The 21,784-nt window shown below is 44.1% G+C and overlaps 1 protein-coding gene and 1 non-coding gene across 6 annotated transcripts in view; both read left to right on the forward strand.

Moving 5' to 3' along the window:
- The window catches only part of PCSK5 (proprotein convertase subtilisin/kexin type 5), a 413,936-nt gene that overhangs the window by 374,394 nt on the left and 17,758 nt on the right, over positions 1-21,784 (forward strand). For 4 of the 5 annotated variants that reach the window (XM_074361722.1, XM_074361723.1, XM_074361725.1 and 1 more), the window contains 6 exons: positions 1,833-1,916; positions 3,297-3,492; positions 11,491-11,708; positions 12,767-13,003; positions 14,198-14,428; positions 18,460-18,637. In XM_074361722.1, coding sequence (XP_074217823.1) covers positions 1,833-1,916; positions 3,297-3,492; positions 11,491-11,708; positions 12,767-13,003; positions 14,198-14,428; positions 18,460-18,637 — 1,144 coding nt within the window. Of the gene's footprint in view, positions 1-1,832; positions 1,917-3,296; positions 3,493-4,177; positions 5,914-11,490; positions 11,709-12,766; positions 13,004-14,197; positions 14,429-18,459; positions 18,638-21,784 lie in introns of those variants that run through there. The other variant, XM_074361726.1, reaches the window with a different exon arrangement.
- On the forward strand, positions 14,935-15,064 carry LOC123616312 (small nucleolar RNA SNORA3/SNORA45 family). The gene has a single exon (XR_006724299.1). It is a non-coding gene; the product is annotated as a small nucleolar RNA SNORA3/SNORA45 family (small nucleolar RNA).

A 21,784-nucleotide genomic window follows, 5' to 3' on the forward strand; every position in this document is an offset into this window, starting at 1 on the left:
AGCTGACACATCCATTACCTCTAGGCAGACCGCTTTCATGAAAATCCCAGGGCTAGTATTGCTCTGCACTGGCTAACTGAACTCTTAACAGATTCCCCAGGGAGAGGACATCAGTCAGTTGGTCTACTGGAAAACCAGTGCAAAATTTTCTCTCCAAACTAGGGGAAAAAAACTGCCACTCAGCCTGGCAGGATGGACAATCATTTATATCCACAGATCTCTGTCTCTATTATCCACCTGCCTACCTTCAAACCTAGTTTTCTCTGAAGCAGACTCATCAGGTTCCTAACCATGAGTACCATGAGAGAAACCAAACAATGCCTCCTGGTGCCACGCCAAGTACGGAACAGAGGAAGGAGAAAGGGGAATAAAAGCCTCAAAAATGGGGTAGAATAGTAACAAATGAGGAAACCAGGAAAGAGGAGAGAAGCAGCAGAAGGAACTACCACTGACGGAGCCAGTGTGTGCACACTTCACCCATACTGTCTCATTCAGACTTCACAAGAGTCCTATAAGGGAAGAATCATGTGCTCTCATTTAAGAGACATGGGAAGCAGGACTCTGAAAGTTTAATTACTATATCCATGGTTACCCTGCCTGGAAGGGGCACTGCTGGGCTCTGAAGGCAGGTGTGACAAGAAAGAAAACTCTGCCAGACTGACTTTCAGGAAGAGAAGGAAGGAAATGAAAGGCAAGAGGGGAGGCAGGGAGGGAAGGAGGAAGGGAGGAAGGGAGGAAGGGAGGAAGGAAGGAAGGAAGGGAGGAAGGAAGGCAGGGAGGAAGGAAGGAAGGAAGGCAGGCAGGCAGGAAGGCAGGCAGGCAGGCAGGCAGGCAGGCAGGCAGGCAGGCAGGCAGGCAGCGAGAGAGGGAGGGAAATGGTAAGATGCCAATAATAACAACTGACTGAACCTCAGGATCATTCATATGACGTATTCTGAGCTAGAACTTCTTTTTCTAATCTTCCCCTGTGTGAGTCATGCTGATTCCCAAGCGATTACTGAAATTTAGTCAAGATCTGTGTACTGAGTGAGTGATGTCATTGAGGCTGTTATGTATGTTGTGAAATTGCCCCACAGTGTTGCCGACTTTCTGGAAAAGCCTGCGCATCAAATGGTTGTTTGGGGAAAGGGGAAACAGCTTTAACATTTCCTAGTTTAATGGCATATTGACCTGGGATGCCCTATCACCTGACCAACCAGAAAGCTCTTGGGTGGCTCCGTTATGCTGACGTTTAGCGATGACTGGGAGCACATTTAAGAGATCAATTTGGGTCGCACACCACAGTGGCTACTCTGAAGAACACAAAGACCCAAACATCAACCAGTTACGAGATCTGGTTCCAAAAAACAAGAAACAAACAAAAAAGAGATTAAGTTTCTCCATGAAAGGCACAATGAATTCTCAGTTATCATCCTGGAGTGAAGCAAAGTGGTCATCTAAGAGTCTTAGGGAAATAAGTGATTATCTTTGACTCGAAAACTCACACAAGCATATACACAACCACACACTCACTCACTCCCACACATTTTTGAAATATGAAAGAAGAAACGCTTGTTAGTTCAAATATCCCCATAGTGTTTAAGGTTATCCTGTCACTGGGAGTTTGCCAAGAAAGTCTTGATAATCAATTGTCAATGAAGGAGTAACAAAATAAAATAAATGAAGCCCACATGGTTGGCATTGGGTGGTGTCAACACTTAGCTAATGTAAAATCTAAGGGGTTCTATTTTGGGTGAAAAGGGAAATGAGATTACCCATGAGATTGCTCTCAACACCGTAGTACTATGAGTCTGTTCAAAAGAGACGGACTTCCTGTTTCTTTCCCTACACAGACCTTTTGAGAAGATACCAGCCTTGTGATTCTTCTTGTAAAACCTGCCATGGATCTGCGACCCTGTGCACTTCATGTCCGAAAGGTTAGTGTGGTGTGTGACAGGAGATGGCAGTGGCCAGTCCAATTCACTGTAACTCATGTATATTAGCATCTTTATGTAAAAAGTTTGCAGGATTTGATCTAGTCCCATCACATGATCCCATCCCAGTGGCTGCTCTGGAAAAATAGAGGGATCCAAATACTGACCTATAGTAAAAACTGGTGCTCAAGAAACCAAAATAAAAAAGAAATGTTTCTTATCCAAAAGCACGAAGAAGTTAGTGATTGATTTGGCCACAGAATTTGTTAGGGTCTCTGGGTACCTGACATTGCTAGAGGTTCCACTATTCTTTTAAAGTGCATTAGCTGAAGCAAGAGAACTGAAAGCAGAGAACGTAGGCAGGGACAGAGTCTACCTGGTATTCCCTCCTTCATTTCTGGGAATTTGGGGAAGGAAAAAAAAAACAAGAGCAACAACATAACAGCTCAATAAATTAACTGCTTTGTCTCTAAGAACACTAAATGACCTGGAGGATGGTGTATTAAGATGGTTCATTAACATTAAGAATTAAGAATGCAGCGGGGAGGGTATAGCTCAGTGGTAGAGTGCATGGTTAGCATGCATGAGGTCACGGGTTTGATACCTAGTACCTCCGTTAAATAAATAATAAATAAATAAACCTAATTACCTCCCCCTCAAAAAACAAAACAAAACAAGAAAAGGAATTAGGAATGTTATACTCCCATTAAAGTGGGCATTACGTTGGAATGTGCAATGTTAATAGTGACATCAGACTGAAAAACAACAGAACTTAAAATGATAGATATGCCATGATTCTACCCCTACAACACATAAAGTCTACACACACAAACTGAAGGAATTTTTCTTGGAATTTTGGAGTTTAGGGTGATTTTCAAATTGTTTTCTTTAATAAAGATGTTATCTGATTTTTTTTTATTAAAAATAAACAGATGGACCGTCCATTAAAGGTAGAGTTGAACGGAAGGGTTGCTACACTGTTAGTGCCGTAACAGGACAGGCTTCGGAAAGCAGAAAAACAAATTACATCAGGCCGGGCATGTACAACTGCCTCACACTCGGAAGACAGACAAACGTCTTAACAGACTGATGGACTGGGCAAAGGGAAGCCCCATGGTGACCCACAGCAATACTAGTAGGAAAGTCAAAGAAATACATCAAAGCATCTGCTGTCAGTTTCCTTTCTAGAGCTTTAAGTCCTCCTGAAATACTCAGCACCACTGACAGCTATTCTGGTAGTTGTGAAATAGGTGTTCCCGACACTTGGGTCTTCAGAGCAGGTAAAAAAAGCCATTGGGAGTGTCAGTTCTCTGCCTGCCTGTGTCTGCTGTTGAATTGGGTATGCGATGATCATCTGACCTGCCTTCTTCCCGGGCTTCCTAGGCACGTATCTGTTGGCTCAGACCTGCGTCTCATCCTGCCCCCAAGGCACGTGGCCCTCGGCGCGAAGTGGCAGCTGTGAGGGCTGCGCAGAGCACTGCGCCTCTTGCTCCGAAGGCGGCGTTTGCAAAAAGTGCCAAACGCAGCCAGACCGCCCGCTCTTCCTCCACAAAGGCAGATGCTCCAGCAAGTGCCCTGAGTAAGTCTTCCTCTTCCTTCCACTTGCTGCTCGTGTTCGTTCTCCTGCAATATTTTGGGGGCAGTTCCTTCCTATTCACAAAAGAACTCTTCCTTCCCCTGAATAGAGCACCTACCTCAGCCTCCCTTCTTGACTGTCTGACATCACTGTTGGCCACAGCAGCCAAAAGTTATGTACAGCCAGATGCGCACTTCTCCCGGGGACCCTTGTATGTGTGCATTTTGACTTTTGTGAAAATATGTTATTTTTGTAACTCGTATTGATGATCAGACAGTTGTCAGGATTTTTTTCCATCACAAAAGTGAGGCTGTGATGGGCTATGGAACACACAAACCTCTAAATGTTGAAAGTGAGGTATGAATCACAGATAATGAATAACAAATACCTGGTTAATTATTGATTCCTCCTGGCTCCCTCGGTCCCCTGGTTTAGAATTCCTTTACTCTTCCCATCAATGGTCCTGCCTCCAGGGTTCACCTAAATGAGCAGTGGGAATAGAAGACAGAAAAGGACATCAGGAAACTCTCAGTGACAAGCCACAGAAACGTCAAAGAGAGTGACAGAAATGTGGGGTTTATTACTGCACACAACAAAAAGCTTGGAGATCCAGTATCAGTTATTTCAGTGGCCAGTGCTTCACTAGTAACCCACAATCTCCCCATTTTTGCTATCGTGTCTTCCTAAGCTTGTTCTCCCGAGCCCATCAACATCACCACTGCATGCAGCAACAACCAGAGACAGAAAAGGGCCCTTTTCCCCTCGTTTATCTCTTCTTAAGAGGAAAGAAAACTTCCTCAGACTATCCTGCACATCTCATCAGCCAGAACGCATCACTTACACCTTCCTAAACTGATCTCTGGCAAGGAGAATGGAGACAGAAGCACTGATGAAGGATGATCAAGATTCTCCCCTGAATACCCACAAATCACACCACCGACAGCCAGGAAGAGTGGAGAGAGGGAGGCAAGAAATGATTTGGGGGAAGCAACCAACAACATCAAAAGGAATTAGAAGTTTCATTCGCCCACTGATTAAAAGGACTTCATGATGAAAAACAACAGCTATTTTCTAATGACCTGTGATTGATCCTGTAGGGTGCAAACAGAAGTCACGGTACTGACCCTCAAGAGGTACCCAATCTAGTGTGGAAGCCAAATGTATCCAATTCAATTTTATAAGTACACATTTAGCACCAACTGGGTGTAAGAACTGATATTGGAAGCTAAATTGAGATCAGCTAAAGGAACTCTGAGCTTGCAAAAGGCTCACAGCCCAGTAGGGAAGGTTTACATCAATCAATGTCATACTTCTCAGGGCCTCAGTACACAAAGGGATTCCAAGGGAAAAGAAACCATTTAAAAACAGCTACTTATTGAGAGCTTGCAATACGTAGGCATTGCACAAAGGGCTTCAAAAGTACTATCGCAACAATCCTCACAAGAATCTTCTTACCCTGATACAGCTGACCCTTGAACAACACAGGTTTCAACTGCACTGGGCCACTTATAAGCAGATTTTTTTCAATAAATACAGTATGACACAATCCATGGTTGGTTGACTCCAGAGAGCAGAACCTTGGGTATAGGGGGCCAACCATGGGACTTGAGTATCTGCAGATCTTGGTATTCGCGTCGGGTCCTGAAACCCACCTCCTGCAGTTCCTGAGGGACACTGCCCCATCATTCCCCTCATTTACAGATGAGGGAGGGTGCAGCACGCTCAGCATCACACAGCTAATACATGGTATGGTCAGGCTTCAACCCAAAGCTCTCTAGCACCGAAGTCCACGTGATTAACCATCGCACAGCACCACCTTCTCAACCAATTGGGGCTTTTTGTTTTTTAATGACAGTGTTACCGAGATACAATTCACATACGACACAATTCACCCATTTAAAGTGTACGATTCAATGGTTTTTAATATATTCACAGAATTGTGCACCTATCACAATTGACTCTAAAATATTTCCATCATCCCCAAAAGAAAACTCTGTACCCTTTTAGCAGTTACTCCCAATTTCCCCCATCCCTAAGCAACCACTAATTTACTTTGTCTCTATAGATTTGCCTATTCTTGAACAGTTCAGATAAACAGAATAATACAAAATATGACCTATTGTGACTGACTTCTTTTATTCAACATAATATTTTCAAGGTTCCTCTCCAGCTAATCTGCCCTCTTCAGAGGCCCCTCTGACTACTGTGGGGAGAAGCCCCACAATGGTTCTGTGCAGGAGGTACCATTCATGACCCTTCCATGTAACACATGGGGTGAGGGCTCTAGCTGGGTATTTGAAAAGAGAATTAATGGTGAAAGGTTCAGGGTAAGAGAACCAGGGAGCAGAAGGGAGTATAAGGCAAGACTGAATCAGAAAACACCCAGCTCCCCTTCCCCAACCACCATACTCCAACCTTATAAAGTTGGCAAAGATATTATCATACAACAAGGGTGAAGGTCATAAATCTCCCTGCCAAAGTCAATTATTGCTTCTTCATTAAACTTTGCCATGGTGGGATTGAACTGGTTATCATTATTATTATCACCTTACTTATTCAATCACTACCACGCTTTCTGCTGTCTCTTGGATTCATCAAATGTTTCAGGAATTGACAATGCATTAAAGTGTGGAAGAAAGAGATGCATTTTGCCTTCATACAATTAGTGGACCACTCCTCACTTCTTTCCTCCAAATCTGGGCTGGACCACTCTTAGGAAGCAATGGGTCACTATGCACATACTTGGCAGCCACGATATTTTGTATTTTTTGAGAAACAGGGAAGTTACTAACATGACCAAATGCTGCAGACTATGGAATCTGCACGAGTAGTGCCCTGCTGTCTTGAGTAGGGTGGTCTGATAACCATGCAGTTCCCTGACTTTGTGTTTACAAATAAAGCAGGGGAGATAGAGTCTGAGGAACATATAACACCCAGCCTGGCTTGACAGCTTTGTTGCTGTTTCTGAGAAAACATCCATTTAGGTACAATCCACCCTAAAATAGCGGTAAGACGTATAACAGGAGTACAACTTGCAATGAAATGGCATCCAGGTACTCAAGATTATTTATAAACTGACATTGGTGGCCACTGCTTTTGCAAATATGGTATATGTTCATCAAAAGAAAAAAGTTTAAGTGGCAGCATATATCATGACAGTGATTGTTTAAAAGGCAATTGGAAACTTAAAAGTGGGCTCAAATTCACCAAATATGAACAGATTTGAAGCACTCGTAGAAGAAAAAATGGTCTTCCTTTAAATGCTGGCTGTCCCTGCCTTAGCTGTCTGTAAAATATAGGTGAAGCTCCAGGACCATACAGCGTTTGCATTATATACATATTTATCTGGACAGAAAGACTTCAACATAAAGTACTTCGAATTTAACAATTTAATACAGGTGGCCATTTCTTCTCAAAAGAATATGTCTTCTTAAATAAAAACAACAGTGACATAAAGCATTAACAAAAAAGTCTTGTAAGTGCAGAGAAGACAGCACGACAAATTACTAGCCAGATCTCTGTGGAGAAGGCTGCTTTTAGATAAGTGGCTTCCTGACAAACACCTTTTCACGCTGCCTTCCACCTGCCTCCAGCTTCTGAGATTCACGTATTTTTGAGTTAGTAGTAGCCTTCAATGGTTTTTTTTTTTTTCCTTTTTTGCTTGAATCCATCTCTTTCATTTCAGCATCTCACCTGACATACACTGACTCCCTTATGAGAAGAGTCTGAAAAAGATTTCTTCATGTTGCATCTTTTCCAATTCTGTACTAGAACTGCTAATCCTGAATGCCCAGAAACTATTCTGTAGAGACCTTGAGCAGGTCTAGCACTGAAAATTCCCCAGAGGCCAGGTGATATCACATGGCCCAAAGCCACCAATCACTAAACACAGGTTGGTCCTTCTTGCATGGCCAATCCCTAACCTAAAACTATAGGGTGTGACTGCCCCACCCTGAGTCATTTTGTTAGCATAAACTTTCAGGTATGGTCAGAGGGACCTATGACATTCCTACCACTTGGAAAATTCTAAGAATTTAAAAGTTAGTTAGGGAGAAAGGCCAGACCCCTCTTTGGAAGAGGCCAATTCCTTGCTACACATAAAGAAAGTCGAATCCACCAAATTCTCATTCAGGTAGATGTGATATGTTTAAGAACGCACTAAATTTCCTTAACTATGAATTTCTCAAATTCAAACTCTTGATGAGCATATAATACATTTCTATCCACTGTCTTGTCAAATTCATTTTTAAGAGATTGACTTAATTGGACAAAGTGGTACAGTTCAAGTATTCATCATGGTCCAAAATAAAACTAAGGACACTCATGAGTGAGGAAGCCTGGCCTTAGCTTTCATCTGGATGCCACTGAGCTCCCCCTCTGCTACCTAGACTGCTTTCTCCTCCAATTTTTCTACTTAAAACTACATTAGAGATTTTACTTCTATTCACCCCTGACACATTCAGCACATTTTTGTTTACTAAATAAATATAAGAAAATAATGACTGAAAGAATGATTAAATGGGTGTGAATGAGTTAATCAATTAATTAAAACATCGAGTAAAGATGCTGGGTAAGAGTGGTTTCTCATTGGCTTTAGGGTTCAAAGAGGACTCCAGTACACTGAATTACTTGCTGCAATTCTCCACCTTTCCTTGCATCTATGCCCTCTGCCTGTAACAGCAGCAACTCCCACAAGAAGCAGAATGGACTTCCCTGATCCTTGACCGTGGTCTTTGTTATTTGATTTGCTTTAGCCAACGAGATGTTAGCAGAAAAGTTGCAGAGGCATAAAATGTGTTTGCCTGTGTTGACCTGATGGATAGACTGCCAGATATTTCTCCAACAATGATGAGTTTATTTGGGATCAGCAGAGAATTGCAATTCGAGGTCTGAAAACATGGCAAGCCACAAGCAAGCTCCTGCCCGGTAAAGGAAGAACAATTTTACGGAGAGGAAAAGGAAGTTGGGAGGGCTATGGTAAACAGAGTCTGTGCTTCTCAGTGGCTGAGTCCATGCCTGGAAAGAAAGGAGTCTTTCTTCTTTCCATTGGGTTTTGCTATTGTCACAGGGTGTGAGAGCTCCCCTTCTGGTCTCCCAACTCTATTTAATTGAGGTTTCTGCTTACTTCTTTCTTTTTTTTTTTTAACCTTTTCCTCTTTTGATCAAGATCTTTCTCTGAAAGCATTGTTTGTCAAGAGTCAGATTTTCTCGTTTTAGTAGCTTTTTGTTCTTCAATGTCAAGAAGGGCCTTTTCTGTAGTGAAGGTGTAGTGTCTCCTGTCAGAGGGCATGGGTACAGACTGGAAACTTATTAAAGTCACATTCAAGTAACAAAGAGGGGTAGGAGAGAGAACTCTCCAGCACTTTATATCTAAAGTCTGTATGTTATATAGATCATAGACACTGGAGTTTATCTGAAAATGTCATAAAAGGTTTAGCAACAACTTCCAACAGGCCTCATTCAGATAATTCGGGAACTCTATCTCATCAGATGTCATCTGCTTCAATTCTGGGAAATCTTTACTTTCAGGTCAGATGACGCATAGCTCCAGGGAGGGTTGGTGGTTTCTTTAGGCTCTTCACATGAATTCAAGGGTCTGCGCCCTGGAGTGTGGCAGCACAGCGGCTGGTTAGCAGTACCCAGCAGGGGCCTTTCCAATGAGGTTGACGGAAGTTCTTCTGAAGGTATCCTTTCCAACAGATGAACTCTCCAGGCTGCCAGGTATGATGAAGGGCTTCACCTCCCAGGGCTAGTCTATGAAAATACTGCTCTACCAAAGCATGCTTATCTTCAATAGAAGCAATTAGGCCCTTGCAATATTGGAGTATCTCTCCTTTTATCACTTGAGGGTCAAAAGAAGCAGGAGCCAAGTGTAATCTATCCTGTGACTATCTCAAACGGTGAGAGTTCATGAACTCCAAAAGGGGTGGATCTGAGATTTAGAAGGACCCCTGTCACTGCTTTTGGCCAAGGCACTTGGAGCACCTCTACAAATTCTGCCAGCTGAGTCTTAGTAATGCCATTAGTGCATTCAACTAAACCAGAGGGTGGAGGGTGATGGGCACAGTGCAAGTGCTGTAAAACTGGTCAAACGGTGCAGGCTGGATGAAGCACCTGGCCAGTAAAAACAGGTTCTTCAATCACAATGAAGTTCAAGAGCAGTTCCAAGTAGGGATAATCTTTTCCACAGGGATTTTAGCCACAGAAAAGGCAGCAGCCTACCAGCAAGGGAAGGTTTCAGCCCAGTGTGAAAATACACAGACCTTAACTAAAACATAGTTACGCCCACTAGACAGAGGAAGTTGTATATAATTCTTTTTACCAGACCTTGAATGGTCCATTAGGCAGTTTAAACTGTCAGTGATCAGTATGAACAGGCTTCCCTGGGTTGTACTTTGGACACGTGAGGTAAACATTTTGTGTGGCCTTGTTAAAGTTTCCTCACCAACACTGATTCATGGAGGCTCTCATTCTGTCATAGACTGAAGGTCTGATGCATGCACAGTGGTGAGCGGAGGGAATTTGAGAGTCCCCAGCAGGACTGGCTTGTTATGTGGTCCAAACTAGAGCTTTATATTTTTAATCAAACCAACAGTTGTTCAATTTCTAAACTTGTTTCTCCTTTTCTGAGGCCAAATGTTGGGCTTCTGTGGTCAATTTTTTCTAAATTATCATTTGAGAAAATGATAGCATAGAATATCATTTGGTTGCTGTTGGTTCCTTTAAGGGAAGCATTCCTTGGAGAAGCATCAGCAAGGTGGCTTCCTTTAGCTTCCAGCGAGTCAAGTTTAGAAGTCCTGGACTCTTAAGAGCTATGGTGACAGATGAATGTTGGTATTCACTAATTCCTGAACACAGAAGTCATATTAGATTTTATTTCCCCTGATAGTAAGGAAGCTACAATGCTTCCACAACATTCCAAAACCATAAGCTGCTCTGAAAGCTTCTACTATCAGTCTAAATACAGGCAGTTTTGTCCTTGGCTAACATACAAGCCAGTGCAAGAGCATGTAATTCAGCCTGCTGGTCTGACAGAGCCATAGGGTAAGAGGCTGCCTCAACACCACCAAAAGGAAGTATAACAACATACCTAGCACAGTACTTGCCATTGTCACCTTTCTAAATAAGACCATCAGTGAACCATCATTTCACCATGAGAAGTCAGTGTTACCCAAGGAATTCCCTGTAGATCATTACTGGGAATCGCGAGGTGGCCCATCCACGTTAAGCAGTTGTGAAGTACGGCCTCAGTGATGGAGGGGAGAAGAGCAGCCAGGTTAAGGTTATTACAACATAAAACAGTTAGGTGAGGAGCAGTTAACAGAAAGACTTCATGGGAGGTGAGGCGGCGGCTGACTGAGAAATGCTGAATATTGTGAGAATTCAGGAGAGCTTCTACTGCATGAGGAACAAAAGTGGTTAAAGGGGATCCCACAACAATTTTCTCAGTGGTCCTCACCAAAAGGCCAGTGGCTGTGGTGGCTCTAAGGGAGGTGTCCACACTCCAGTGGGCAAAGGTGGTCCCCATGTTTCAGATGATTACTCCAAGGGAGTTCCCTTCTTTCCATATACAAAAATGTTATAGGTCATTAAACTTTTGAGCCTTCTAAGAAAATCTTCTTAACAGTTACATTTAAAATTGTTTTTAAATTTAAAAACATATTAAATTGGATAAAAAGCTTTTTGTCTATCATATGGCTCTAACCAAAAAAAGAAAAAAAATGAAAATTAGGAGATAAAATAGAACATCAGAAGATGACTAAATGATATACAAATTAAAAGCTGTTTTCAAACACACCGAACTCACAAGGATAATAGCCATGGTTTCATTTTATTTTTCCAGACTGGCTTTTCAGCGTACTTTCTCAGGGTATCTGATGGGTACACTTCGGTCAACAACAGCCTTGGCCCCTCCGCTCTCAGTCCTAACTCTTGGCTGCCAGGTATGAATCACTGCCCTAGTTGGAAAGCTTCTCCAGGGGCTCTCTCTTCTCCCCCCAGGGGCTTCTATGCAGAAGACGGCACTTGTCAACGCTGCAGCTCCTCCTGCAGAACATGTGAGGGAAATGCCACCTACTGCCACTCGTGTGAAGGGGGCCTTGTTCTGGACCAGGGGGCATGCCAGGAGACCTGCCCCAAGAGGCACGTGGCTGTGGAGGGGATGTGCAAGCGCTGCCCAGAGATGTGTCAGGACTGCATCCATGAGAAAACATGCAAAGGTACCTGGGAGCATCACAGTGGGGAGCGTGGCTTTGCCGAGCCTCCCCAGCTGGGGGCCGACTATCTGAGGGTGCGGTGTCCAAGGAGAACTGGGAACCAGTCTCTGTACCTTTACTGAAATTTACCTCCATGTGTGTCACCGTGGAAACGGAGGGTGACATACAGCCTTTCCATTGTGGACTCTTCAAATTAAGCCAGACAAGAGCCCCTTTCCCACATGATTTCTTCCACACTGGGCACTGAGGGTGTGCCAAGCACTATCCCAGGTGCAAGAGATACAGACAAGAACCCAAAGTTTCTGCCTCTTTGAGCAAAAAAATCTCAGAGGAGAGACTGATCTTAATAAAACACAGAGAATTTCAACTGCGATAAAAGATACAAAAGAAAAGCTCCAGTAACTCTAAGACTTTGAGAACAGTACTCTGGTTAGGAATTTTTTCTCTGGAATTGCCTCCTAAGAAAGGCTATCTAATTTCCTCTCCAGAATAAGACAGACTCATTTCACTGGCTCTGGCCAATCCAAAGGATTCTCTGGGTGTAACCAAAGTGTTTTCTGGAATTCCCTCCAAAATAAGAGAATAGGCACAAATAAAGTAAACGCACAACGAAGTCTTCATGCTGATTACCCATGTATATTTCATTAGTCAACCCTCTCAGTGGATGAAAAACTAATCTATGAATTCCTAAACTGCTTTCTGTAGTAAACAGAGCCTGAGGTGCTCAATACAAATTTAAAAATCTGCCAATGCCCTCTGGGTTTTCAGAACAACACCTCCTGCATCTTTCCCATGACTTATCTGCCAGCACTACAATTTTTTCACCTCCAAGGGGCAGATCATTTCAGGATGTGGAACCTGCACTGTCTATTTGGGCCACCATGTGTGGTCTCCTCTCTCATGCCAGGGCTTGAGAGACACAGAAGACATGTCTTGGGAGGGTGGAGGTGGGGTAAATGTACACTGGGTCAAATGAGCCAAAGTGGCTAGCCCACTGCAGAAGGAATCAAGTCCTTTCCCCTGTCCCCCTTGGGGTAACTTGCTGGTTCCCCTTCCCCCAGAGTGCATGCCTGAGTCCTTCCTGTACAAGGATACGTGCCATCAGTCCTGTCCCAGCCACTTCTACGCGGATGCACGCCAGTGTGTTCCCTGCCATGAAGACTGCCTGGAGTGCAGTGGGCCCTCAGCAGATGACTGCGACCTCTGTGCCGAGGACTCCTTGGTTCTCTATGACGGGCGGTGTTTGGATGAGTGCCCAGAAGGAACTTACTATGAGAAAGAGACTAAAGATTGCAAAGGTAAAGATGTCCAGGTGCACGGCCGAGTATCACATCCCAGGGCGTTGGGATTAGGGGTTTCTGCCAAGACAACGCAGGTTCTGGGGTTTGCCCAGTTCCAGCCCCAGAGCTGTCATCCCACCTCTTCCCCTCCTGCTTAAGGAAGCATGTTTTGAGTCTGCTCTAATATATTACTTATTTTTAACTGAATTATTCCTTAGCTTTGATGATAGAACTTTTCTTAGCAATGAATAATGTTAACCCTCCTGACAACAGTGGCTGATCAAAAAGGATTCTCATGTGAAGATTTACAAAAGACAATGAGATGATAACACAGTACTAATACCACACATGTATCCACTCAGAGAGTGCTTCCTGGGGACCTACTATGTGCTGTGTGCTCTTCCAGGCCTGGGGAACGGCGGGGACCACACAGACAGAATCCGGCCCTCATGGAACTTACATTCAATTGGGGAAGACAGACTCTAAAGAAGCTAAGTCAAAAGGAAAAATAAGGCGGGAAAGGGGGACAGGAAGTTGGGTGGGATGAGGCTGAAGTTAGAGAGAAGGCGGCCTGGATGAGATCACTGAAAAAGGGAGGGAACAAACCATGCAGACAGAATTCCAGGCAGAGGGAACAGCAACAGCTAGACTCCCAAGGTAGGAGTGAACCGTTCTCGTTTTACTTGTCTAACAAATATTTACTGTGTGCCTCTTACATGCCAGGCCCTCTCATAGGCACTGCATTCACAAATGATACAAAAGAGGCCTTTTCTGTCAACAGGTATTTAATGATACATCTCGACAACTGTTAGGTTAGCGGTAAGTGCAAGGCATTCTGGGAGTCAGAGGAGGACCAGAGTAGGGGTGATGGTGGTGAGAAGCCCACAGCCTGGAGTGGGACATGCTTCTGTACAACTGCTTATTATTATCTTGTTGAGTTTGAGTAATTAGAGTGAGTCTTACTGATATTTCTGAAGCAGCTGTTGCAGGAAGGGGCTCTCTGGGGATTTCAGAGAAAGTGAACCAGCCATTTTTTTCCCCCCATTTTGCAACAAGAAGGCTCCACCTGAGGGCCTCAACTCCCATGGCACAAAGCCCTAGAAACCTCTGGAGAACTGAGGAACACAGGCACACTTGCCAGGGGAACCGATTTCTTAGAGGGGCGCCAGGCCCTCTCTGACTCTCGGTCTGCTGTCCCCACCCCGCCCACAGACTGCCACAAGTCCTGCCAGACCTGCTCGTCCCCAGGGACCTGCACCACCTGCCGGGAAGGCCTCAGGCTGAACAACCACGGGGGCTGTGTGCCTCACACCGAATGTGCCGCCGTTGAGTATTGGGATGGGGAGGCCCTGGCCTGCAAGTCCTGCCACGCCAAGTGCTTCCGCTGCACGGGGCCCTCGGAGGACCAGTGTCACACCTGCCTGCGGGACAGCCTTCTTCTCAGTGAGTCCCTTTTCCTCTAAGGAGGGCTTGGTCTCTCCCTCCATTTGGGAAGCTACCTTGCATGACACCTGATGCTCAGTAGATACTGGCATTTAAAAAATTTTTCACTTTGTCTTTGGAAATTGTTCACACCTACACAAGAGATGCAAGAGGGAAGGACAATACTACGAAGAGCCCTGCACAGGCACCTCTTACCCTGTTTCCCTTTTCATCTGCTTGCTCTCACTCTCTCATGCTCGATGTATATGTGTACATAATTCACCACGTATTGTTTTTAACCACCTAAGGATATGTTACCTACATCATGGCCCCTCTCCCACAAATACTTTAGGACGGGCGTATCTCAGAGATATTGCATGTGACATGTGATATTTGGTTCCAGACCATCACAAGAAAGTGAGTATCACAATAAACCAAGAGCAAGTCACATGAGTTTTTTGGTTTCCCAGTGCATATAAAAGTTATGTTTACATTCTACTGTGGCCTATTAAGTGTGCAACAGCATTATCGAGGCTGGAGTCACACTTGGGTATCAGCTATTGCCTTAGTGTGCGAGAGTCCTCGAAGAGTCACTGCGAACCTTATCCATGGGCTGTGGCCCTCATGGCATAGTCAGTCACCAGGTTAGTGACGTGCATCAGACTGACTTACACAACTGATAGGTTCACTTATGTCCACAAATCAGGGGGATGGTATTTTAACCACCTGTTTAGGGAGAGCTCTGTTACAGGAGTGTGTGGAAATTAAGTGACCTGAATTCTAGTCTTGGTACTGCCTCTTGACTTTCTCAGTGGTTTATTCTGGTTCCATGAAATAACTTTTCCTCCTAAAAAAAAAAAAGTGTGCAACAGCACTATCTCTAAAAAAACAATCTTAACTTTAAAATACTTTATTGCTAAAAGTAAAAATGCTAACCATCTGACAATGCTAGGTGCCCAAAGACCTTCAATTTGTAAAAAAATGCAGTATCTATGAAGCACTATAAATCAAGATCTGCCTTATGTACTTCCGAGGAATAGGGATGCTCTCTTAGGTGACCACAGTACAGTCGCCAAGTCTAGTGAATTTAACACTGATACAATCCTTTAACGAACAGTGTATTATAATTTTGTCAATTCCCCTTTGGAACGGGGCCCTGTCTGGGGTCAGTTATGGCATTTAGTTTCCACGTCTCTTTAGCCTCCTTTATCCTGAAACATTTCTACAGACTTTGTCTTTTATGATATTGACGTTTGAACACAGTGCGTATCCCTCCATTGGGTTTGCATGAAGCTTCCTCGTGATTAGATGGAGATCATGCACCCTCAGGCAGGATACCTCACAGGTGACGTCATGTCCCTCCAGAGGCACACGGTGGTCCCCTGCCTCTCACAGGTGATGTTAATTTGGGTGCTCTGTTCAGGGTGCTGTCCAATTTCTCTACTGCATAGTTACTTTTCCCTTGTGATTAATAACCAGTCTGGGGAGAGACACTTTATGAACATGCAGGTATTCAGCTCCTCACGAACATTTCCCTGTGATTTAGCATCCAGTGATTGATGAATCATATTGAACAAAGTGTGGCACAATCTGAGGTTGTCCAGCTCCTACAGATCAGATATGAAGGTTCCACTAATGTGAAGCAACGCCCTCAGGTTTCCAGGGACACCAGAAATCGGCTTAACCGGGAGAGGTCCTCACATATGCTCTCCCTAACCCAGCAGAGTAGAACTGAGAAGACACTCAAAGTAGGAATGCATGGCAATTTTTTCCACTTCCAGTTGAGGTACCATGAGCAAGGGCACCAATTCCCCACTAAGACAGGGACAGATACACCCAATTCCGTTCCTGACTGCCGCCCAACAGAAAACACTTGAGGATACCAGTCTTCCTTTCCATCCATCTTAGCCCCTCTTGCACAAATCTCGGTGAACCTTCTTCCCCACAGTGGCTGCTTCAGGAGAACATTCCAGATCCCCTCTATCACCCCAACCCCCGGGACCCTCTTTTCTAATTATCCCCAACCTACAGTGTTACCAGTGATCACCTCACATGCCTTCAATACAGATAGGAAGACATCTTATCATTACAAGGTTGTCTTCCCTTTAACTAGGGATACAAATTGGACTAGAACTAAGACTTCAGGGCTGGTGTATGACACAGAGCCATGGTCCCCCAAGGGCTGGATACAGGATGTGCAAGGACCTGGTCTTCTTATGTTCTCCCACCCTGCCCCTCACCACCAACCCACAGGGTCAGCCTAGTTATAAATTCCTCTGGTGGTTGTGATAGTCTGAATAATAATCTCCCTAGAAGTGTCCACATCCTAATCCCCAGACCCTATGAATATGTCACCTTACATGGCAAAAAAAAAAAAATTGCAGATTATAAAGTAATGGCCTTGATTTGGGGAGGATCACCCGGGATTATCTCACAGGTCCTAATAAGAGGGAGGCAGGATAACCAGAGTTAGTAGTGTAAGGTGGTGTGATGTCAGAACCGAGGGACAGAGAGAAGATGCTCTGGCTTTGAAATCAGAGGAGGAGCCATGAGCCAAGGCAGGCAGGTGACCTCTAGAAGCTAGAAAAGGCAAAGAAATAGATCCTCCCCCAGAGACTCTAAAAGGAACACAGCCCTGTAGACTCATGTTAGACTTCTGACCTCCAGAATTATAAAATAATACGTTTGTACTGTTCTAAGCCACTACATTTATGGTCACTTGCTACAACAGCAATAGGAACCTAATAGAGAGGTGTTTCATCTTTGGGAGATTCAGGCTTCCCCCTAGTTAACAGCTACATCAGCTGGACAATCAACCGTTGTCAACATCCATCTCTAACAGAATAGCCACTGAACAGAACCTGGGGACCTGGTACTGTGCTGGGGTCTGGAAAACCAGAGATGAATGACATGGCCCCTGCCCTCGAGCAGCTCAGACAGTCTCCCAGCACAGAGTTTGGGTGGGTCCACAGCATTTTTTACAGCACCTCTAATACCATTTAGTTTTCCCACCAGTATCCGCGCTTAATGCTGACTGAAGTTATGGACACACTGGCTTCCAGCACAGAGCTGACCAGTGGCTCACATTAATAATGCAGGAGGGCCTGGCTTCTGTTCTGTGAGGTTAAGCAGAAGCGGGGGAATAAGCTGTCTCTGAGACTGCACGTTAAACTGTGAAGCCAGCAAATCTCATGTCTTAACTTTATGATTAACCCGTCCCCAACTTCCACCCCTAAATGCTGTTAAGGAAATTGAGAAGGCAGGAATCAGTGACTCCACTGGGGTGCGTGGAAGAAGGCCTGGGGTTGCGCGGGGCTGTACAACTCGACTCCCACTCACCCTGCTGTTTAGAGCAGAGGATATATGGTTACGATCTAATTTTTTAAATACATGGGCAAAATAGTGTCTCACTATCCATATAGCCATATTTCTGTCCTGATGGAATATTCTATATCTGTGCTCACACAACTGAGAAACTAAAGTTTTAATTTTATTTCATTTTAATTAATTTAAATTTCAAGAGCCACACTGTGTGGACAGCACAGCAAAACAGGGCCAAATCTTAAATTGTGGGGACTTGTCATCACAGTGGCCCTGTATTTTCCATTTTCTTTTTTTTTTTTAAATGGGGGTACTCCTTCAGTACCGGAGACTGAACCCAGGACCTGGTGCATGCTAAGCACACACTCTACCTCTAAACTATACCTCTGCCCCATTTTCTTCAATGGAGCCTTGACTCCTGCTACCCTAGCCCCTGCCTCGAATGTGCTCCCTGGGAAACCTTGTACATCCTCTAGCTCACGTTGACAGACCATGGTTTCTGTCCTGCCCAAAACAGCCAGTCCACTCTGACCTGTTTTTCTTCAACCCCTAATGGACTTACGGTTGATTCTATTTCTTGGACATTCATCTTAGCTCCTAGGAGATCCATCAGCCCCCGGGAACACTGTCTCATTCCTTCTGCACCCCCGCCCCACCATGGGAGCAAATCAAGGTTTGGGAGACATGTGTCATACTTTGTACCAAGACAGACTCTTTTCCTCCCCTGGCAGACACGACCTGCGTGCAAGACTGCCCCGAGAGCTACTACGCCGATGAGGACAGCCACCGGTGTGCCCCCTGCCACAGCTCCTGCAGGACCTGTGAAGGTGGACACAGCATGCAGTGCCTCTCCTGCCGGCTGGGCTGGTTTCAACTGGGAAAGGAGTGCTTGCCCCAGTGCAGGGAAGGGTGAGGTGCTCAACACACTTTCCCCTCATTTAACCCCATAACCACTCCAGACACCACTATTAGCAAACCCATTTCACAGATGAGGAAGCTAAGTCCTGAACACTTATATAACCAGACTGAAGTCTCACAGCTAGCAAGAACTAAAGGTGAGAATCCAACCCAAATCTCATGGTCTCTATAGCATTTCAGCCAACTCACAGTAATGGAAGAGTAAACAGGAGAGACAGAGTGACCCAATGAGAAAACAAAGAGTCAGACTGTCACGCCAGATCCACATGTCAAACATCACTAATGCAAAGGACACAAGCAATTACAAGGCAGAGGCGAAGCGTTCTTCCCCTAGAGAAGTCCAACACTATGAATGTAGGTTCTTTCTCTTCTGCACGAGGATATGTTCTGATGAGATTTAATACATGAGGTCTAAGCAATGTACATGAAGCATTGATTTTATAAAGGAAACAATTTCAGTTAAATATCTCCCCTTACACCCTACTAATCCTCCAACATGCCATGCCCCTCAAAATCCACAAATTACAGGTTTGGCTACCATAAGCAATCTAGATACACAGACATATCTTTCTAAAAGAATTTCACAGATAAGAGCTCTCCATTGTGTGTTTTTCTGCTAGGAAAACCTGCTAGTGTATTTTCAGAAGGCCTGGATACCAGCATATTTGGAAGAGGATTTGACACAGGGTCATCCTTTTTTTTTTGTCCCCAAGCACCCCCAGAAGAGAAAAAAGACTGACGGCAGGCCCGTTATTAACTCTTCCCACCCAACAAGTAATCTAAAGCACTGAGACCCAAACTGAAGGGCTGTAAGCTTGGACTCTCCCCCAAGTACTTTTACCCAAACTAGGATATCTCTTATCTTCAGTTATTATATTCAGTCGTTGTAGCAGTCACTGTTCGTATCACCCATTCTAGTGCTATACGCTGCCCTGTGCTCTGATTTACCTCATTCATTCAACACATGCTTAATAAAGAGCACCTGGTAAGTCTAAGATGAGTGATACAAAGACTTTGTAAGAGCTTCTTCTTCTTCTTATGTATCTCTTTCCCAGAAAATTATAAGCTCCTGGAAGAAAAACACATCTTATTTTTCACACAGGTTACTACAACACTCAGCCAGAGCTCACTGCAGCCCTCAAAGAACACCAGCCATGTAGATCAATAAAGAAAGATCCCTTCCAGGCAAGAAAGAGGAGAGAGCTATGTGGCTCAGCCCTTCACCTTTATTCTAATAAAAAGATCCAGATGCCATATAAAGAATCTCCATCCTCCTCAAATTAAGTCATTAAATACTCTTATGCATACACACACACCCAAAAAAAAAACCCTAAACAGACTGCAGACTGGGATTAAGAAAACAAATGCTCCATGGCGTGTGAAGCTCCCCGTTGGGAGGAGAGGGACAGGTTGCCATCAATCCCTTTAATTGGGAATAAATGCAGTATTAATGAGGTAGAAGTGGAGATACTTAACCGCAATAGTTCCTTGTGTAAAACCAATGACCCACGTGCATGAACTTCATACGTTAAATCTCATTGCCTTGGAAAAGCTGGTGTCTAATCCTCTGCACCCGGACCCGTGCGCATCATTATTTTGGTGTTTAACCTCAGAGCAGGTTTTTAAGGCCCCAGTTATTGTTTATACTTATGCACGAGATCCTATTCCAGGCTCTGAGGCTCCAGTGACTTCCTAATCACCTCAGGCAAAGGCACCATCAAGGTTAAGCAGTGGCCTCATACCTGTCATTCAATTGGACAGTCAACTTGCCATTGTCTTCCTTTGGCATCACTCTTTTTAGTAATTTTTAAAACATACTTGGCTATTGATAAGCTATCTTCTGCATGGTTCCTACTGATACTTTTCATCTTAATAACAATCTATAGTAACAACTTTAGGAAAAAATGTTCATGCTGCTTTAAAGTTTACAAAGTATTCCACTCATAAGGTGTCTTTATATTATGATTTGATTCCACAATAATCCTATGAGATTGATATTATTCCCTCCATTTTACAGATGAGGAAACTGAGGCTCAGAGAGGTTAAGTGACTTGCCCAAGGTCACATAGCTACTAATACATAATGGAGCCAATGCAAAAAAATCAATCTTCTGACTTCAATCCTGTCTGTGGAAAATTAGATTCTCACTTTTCCCTGTGGCTTTCTCTTTTGAGTTGCAGGTGATCTTTATCAACTCTTCAGTTCAGGATGGATATTCTTATGCTCTCTTTTCATCACCTGGTCTCTCAAACACCTCAGAGGTTTCTGTTGTTGTTGTTATTGTTGTTGGTTTGGGGGGGGGGCTGGGGGTAGTTCATTCATTCTTTTTTAATGGAGGTACTAGGGACTGAACCCAGGATCTCATGCATGCTAAGTACGCACCCTACCACTGAGTTATATCCTCCCTGCAAGAGTTTTAATAACTGACGCACAGTGGCCATGGTTCCTCCTTCACTGCAGAAGGTGAAACAAAGCTTGATGTGCTGTGAGTGGGGCCACTGAGGTACCGGTACTCACTCAGATCAGTGACTGGCAGCCGGGTAGGGGCAGGCTCAGCATTACCGAGCTATGGTTTTGGCTGTCAGCAAGTTAGTGGACCTGAAATCAACCTTAATAAACCTAACGGGCCCAAGAGTTTTGCACCAGGGAAACCAAGGGTGAGCCTTCTGGTGTCTAGGATAAATTCAGCGTGCCAATGTCCAGACAGTTCAAGATGGGTCCAGTGATGCCTAGAAGTTTATCTTTGGCAATGATTCCTTTTCTCTCCTCTATCTTATTTGAAAATGTTATGCTTACCTTCAAATAATGTATGGCTTGTTATAGTGGCATTTAACAGATACGTTCAAATTGTACTGTCCCACTTTAAGAGCTGTTTGACCTTAAGCAAGTTGACTAAATTCTCTGAGCCTCAGTTTTTATGCATGTAAAATAGGGATAATATCTAGATCATAAGGTTTGCTGTGAGGATTAATCAGAAAACTCACAATTATCACTCACATACATTAATTATGGTGGTCTTGAACAATGCAATACCACATCACCTGTGCAGTTCAGACACAGGTCCATTTATATGCAGATATTTTTCACTAAGTATGTACTATGCAATCTGTAGCTGGTTGAATCTGAGGATGCAGCACC

The sequence above is a fragment of the Camelus bactrianus genome, chromosome 4 (genome assembly GCF_048773025.1).
Source record: "Camelus bactrianus isolate YW-2024 breed Bactrian camel chromosome 4, ASM4877302v1, whole genome shotgun sequence".
In the NCBI taxonomy this organism is placed as follows: Eukaryota; Metazoa; Chordata; class Mammalia; order Artiodactyla; family Camelidae; genus Camelus; species Camelus bactrianus.